General features: G+C 43.9%; 1 protein-coding gene across 1 annotated transcript in view; it reads left to right on the top strand.

Annotated features, from left to right (window-relative positions):
* Window positions 1-2,795, top strand: part of LOC103736118 (ankyrin-3-like) — a gene marked incomplete at its 3' end in the record, with an annotated part of 74,567 nt that extends 71,772 nt beyond the window's left edge. The window contains exon 16 of the mRNA XM_017798829.1: window positions 2,697-2,795. Within this exon, the coding sequence (XP_017654318.1) occupies window positions 2,697-2,795 (99 nt within the window). The remainder of the gene's footprint in view (window positions 1-2,696) is intronic.
* Between the last annotated feature and the right edge of the window lie 486 nt (window positions 2,796-3,281).

Genomic DNA, 3,281 nt, shown 5'->3' with positions numbered 1-3,281 from the left:
GTAAGTCCACCACATGCATGCAACACCCATGGAGGTCAGAAGAGGGCATTGAACCCCTGGAACTGGAGTCACAGGTAGTCGTTAGCCACCATGTAGGTGCTGGGAACTGAACCTGGGTCCTCTGCAAAAGCAATCAGTGCTCTTAGCCACTGAGCTGTCTCTCCAGCCCCTTATGTTATTTTCATTTATTTATTTTTATTTTATGTATATGATTGTTATGCCTATGTGTATTGGTATTATGCCTGCATGTGTGTAAGTGCACCCTTGTTGGGCGTTGTCCATGGAGGTCAGAAGAGGGCATCAGATCCCCTGGAACTGGAGTTACAGATGGTTGTTAGCCTCCATGTGGGTGCTGGGATTTGAACCCGGGTCCTCTGCAAGAGCAGCTAGTACTCTTAACCGCCAAGCTGTCTCTCCAGCCCCAGCTTATATGATATTTTTAATAACTTTTCAAATGAATGAAAGTGTGAGGATCATGGGTGAAGGGGCTAGGACGCTGATTGTGTTGCCTGCCTTTGATTGTGACCCATCACTTGAAGTTGGTGTGGAATTTTCCATTGATTCCATGTGGGTACCCCGTTTTAGGTTTGGGATTAGGCCATTCACAAGTGCCCTTTCATGAAAACAGAACAGCCAGCTTTGTTGTTGATGAGAATCTCTGAACTTTCCATTTTTCCTGAGCTGAGGCTGTTTTAAGCTCCCGTTAGTCTCTGCCCTCCATGCTTTCCGTTTATCCTTCCCATCTTTCTGTTTAACACTATGTGTCGTTTCCTTGTTAGTAAATGATTGTTAGACTGCAGATGTAGTACAGTTGCTAGAGTGCTTATCTGGAATGCACAGTACCCTGGGTTCACTCCTTAGCACCACATAAACGGGGTGTGGCAGAGACCCCAGCACTCAGAAGGTGGAGCAGGAGGATCAGAAGTCCTTAACTCCAGTCCCAAGAGACCTGATGCCCTCTTGTCTCCGCAGGCATTGCACACACATGTACATTTACACACATGCAGGCAAAACTCTCATACACATAAAATAAAAAGAAATAGAACAATTTTTTTAATTATAAAAAGAATATGGAGCTAGTTACATCAACTCACTTGCTCTTAAATATTGTTTGTGGACAAATGCTTGACAATTCTGGAGGATTTTAAACCCAGAATATAATTTCCCCCCCCCCACCTTTTTCATGGTCATTAAAACAACCTTATAAACTGCAGTTTTCTGATAAACTCTCCTGGTCTAACTTTCACATCACATCTAGCAGATATTTCCTACCCAGAAGCAAGTCCAAACCATATTCATCTGGCCCGGGGTGGTGACAGAATGAGGATATTGTTGTCCTATGTCAATATTCACTGTGTAAGCAGCTATTACTTAATAATTATTATTTAGGCCTGGAGAGATGGCTCAGCAGTTAAGAGCACTGGCTGCTCTTACAGAGGACCTGGGTTGAAGTCCCAGCGCCCACATGGTGGCTAACAACCATTCATAACTCCAGTTCTAAGGGAATCTGACACTGTCTTCTGACCTTTGTGGGCATTACACAACATGAGTGCATTTACATATATGCAGGCATTACATTCATACACATAAAATAATAAAACATTTTTAATTATTTAATAATTTTGTGGAAGCTAGTGCCATTGATCATATATTAAATGCCTATATAATTTTGTTTCTAAAGTCTCTGATATTTGGAGATGAGCATTGGGAACAAAAATTCCCAGAGAAAACCTGCACCTTCATCTGAACCGCCTGCAAGGCTGGTCCACCAATCAGAGCTTCAGTGATTGTGACGGGTTTGGAATGTTGCAGGTCCAGAGCCTAAGTCCAGTTTCTCTTGGGCCATCTCTAGCCCTCTGAATAGCCATTTCTTGTCCACCTCTGTATCAGGTCTAATATCCTGTGACTAAAAGATAAAAACCTCTAAAAATGTATTAACAAAACCCTAGTTTCTACCAACCAAAAGGCTGAATGTCGTCAGACAGCATCTGAGGCCGATAGCTGGGATCGCTCTTTTGCTGGAACCACCTACTTAATGTCCCTGTTTCTGAGAAGTGCCTTGATGTGTGAATTTCTTTGTTCTGCTTCCACACTGGAACTGTCTCTCATCTGCTTTGTGACTTGTATTGACAGCTTTGCTTTAAAATACTGACAGGGCTGAAGCAATGACTCAGTGGTTAAGAGCACTAGATGCTCTTGCAGAGGGCCCAAGTTCAGTTCTCAGCACCCACATGGTGGCTAACAACCTTCCATAACTCCAGTTCCAGGTGATGGATCTGATGTCTTCTTCTGACCTCCACGGGCATTGCACTACATGGGTGCACTTAAGTACATGAAGGCACTCATAGACATAAAATAAAAATAATTAAAACTATTTAAAATACTATGACAGAGACATGAATGAGAAGGAAAAGGGGACAGATGGATCAGATGTGGGATCCTGTGGTGAAGACCTAGTTGCTCCATCCCCACCACTGGGTCCCCCACCTTGAGTCTTTCCTGAAGCCTACAGACCACAGTGCCTATACAGGGCTACCACAGAGCAACGTGTGCCCTTATATTTAGAGATTTTTTTAGTACAGAAACTAAATTTAGACTATATCCCTGAACTTCCCACACCACACCTCAAACACGGTTGTGTGCAAAAGTTTTCCATTCCTTCCTATGCCTGACCGAGCCCCTGGAATCTCTTGCAGAATGGCCTCACGCCACTCCATCTGGTTGCCCAAGAAGACAGAGTGAATGTGGCCGAAGTCCTCGTCAACCAAGGGGCCCACGTGGATGCGCAGACCAAGGTACGTCCTCCTCTCATAGGCTGGAATGAACCCCAAGTGCCTCTGAGTGACCCACAGATCACTAAAGCCATTGTCAAGGTAGATAGCCATAGTGTTCCCAAAACACTTTTGTTCAAGGGTCCTCATCTGTGGTTGCAGCATCTCAGACACGTCACCATAAATGGCCTGAGTCCTTTGTTAACTATATGTCAGTATCCCATATTAACTCCAGCTCTCCTTACCACAGAGCTGCCCTTGGGGCAGAGCACAAATACTGTGTCTTTCTTAGATTTTTTAAAAAATATTTATTATTTTTATTTTATGTGTATGAGTGTATTGCCTTGCATGCATATAAAAACACCTGTGTCCTGAAATGCCCATGGAGGTCAGAAGAGGGTATCAGATACCCTGGAACTGGAGTTACAGATGACTGTTAGCTGTCATGTGGGAGTTGGGAACTGAACCCAGGTCCTCTGCAAGAGCAGCTGGCTAGTGCTCTTAACTATT

Source organism: Nannospalax galili, unplaced genomic scaffold (genome assembly GCF_000622305.1).
Source record: "Nannospalax galili isolate Female #2095 unplaced genomic scaffold, S.galili_v1.0 scaffold358, whole genome shotgun sequence".
NCBI classification, from domain to species: Eukaryota; Metazoa; Chordata; class Mammalia; order Rodentia; family Spalacidae; genus Nannospalax; species Nannospalax galili.
The sequence above is the reverse complement of the archived record's forward strand: the minus strand, read 5'-3'. Positions and strand labels throughout refer to the sequence as shown.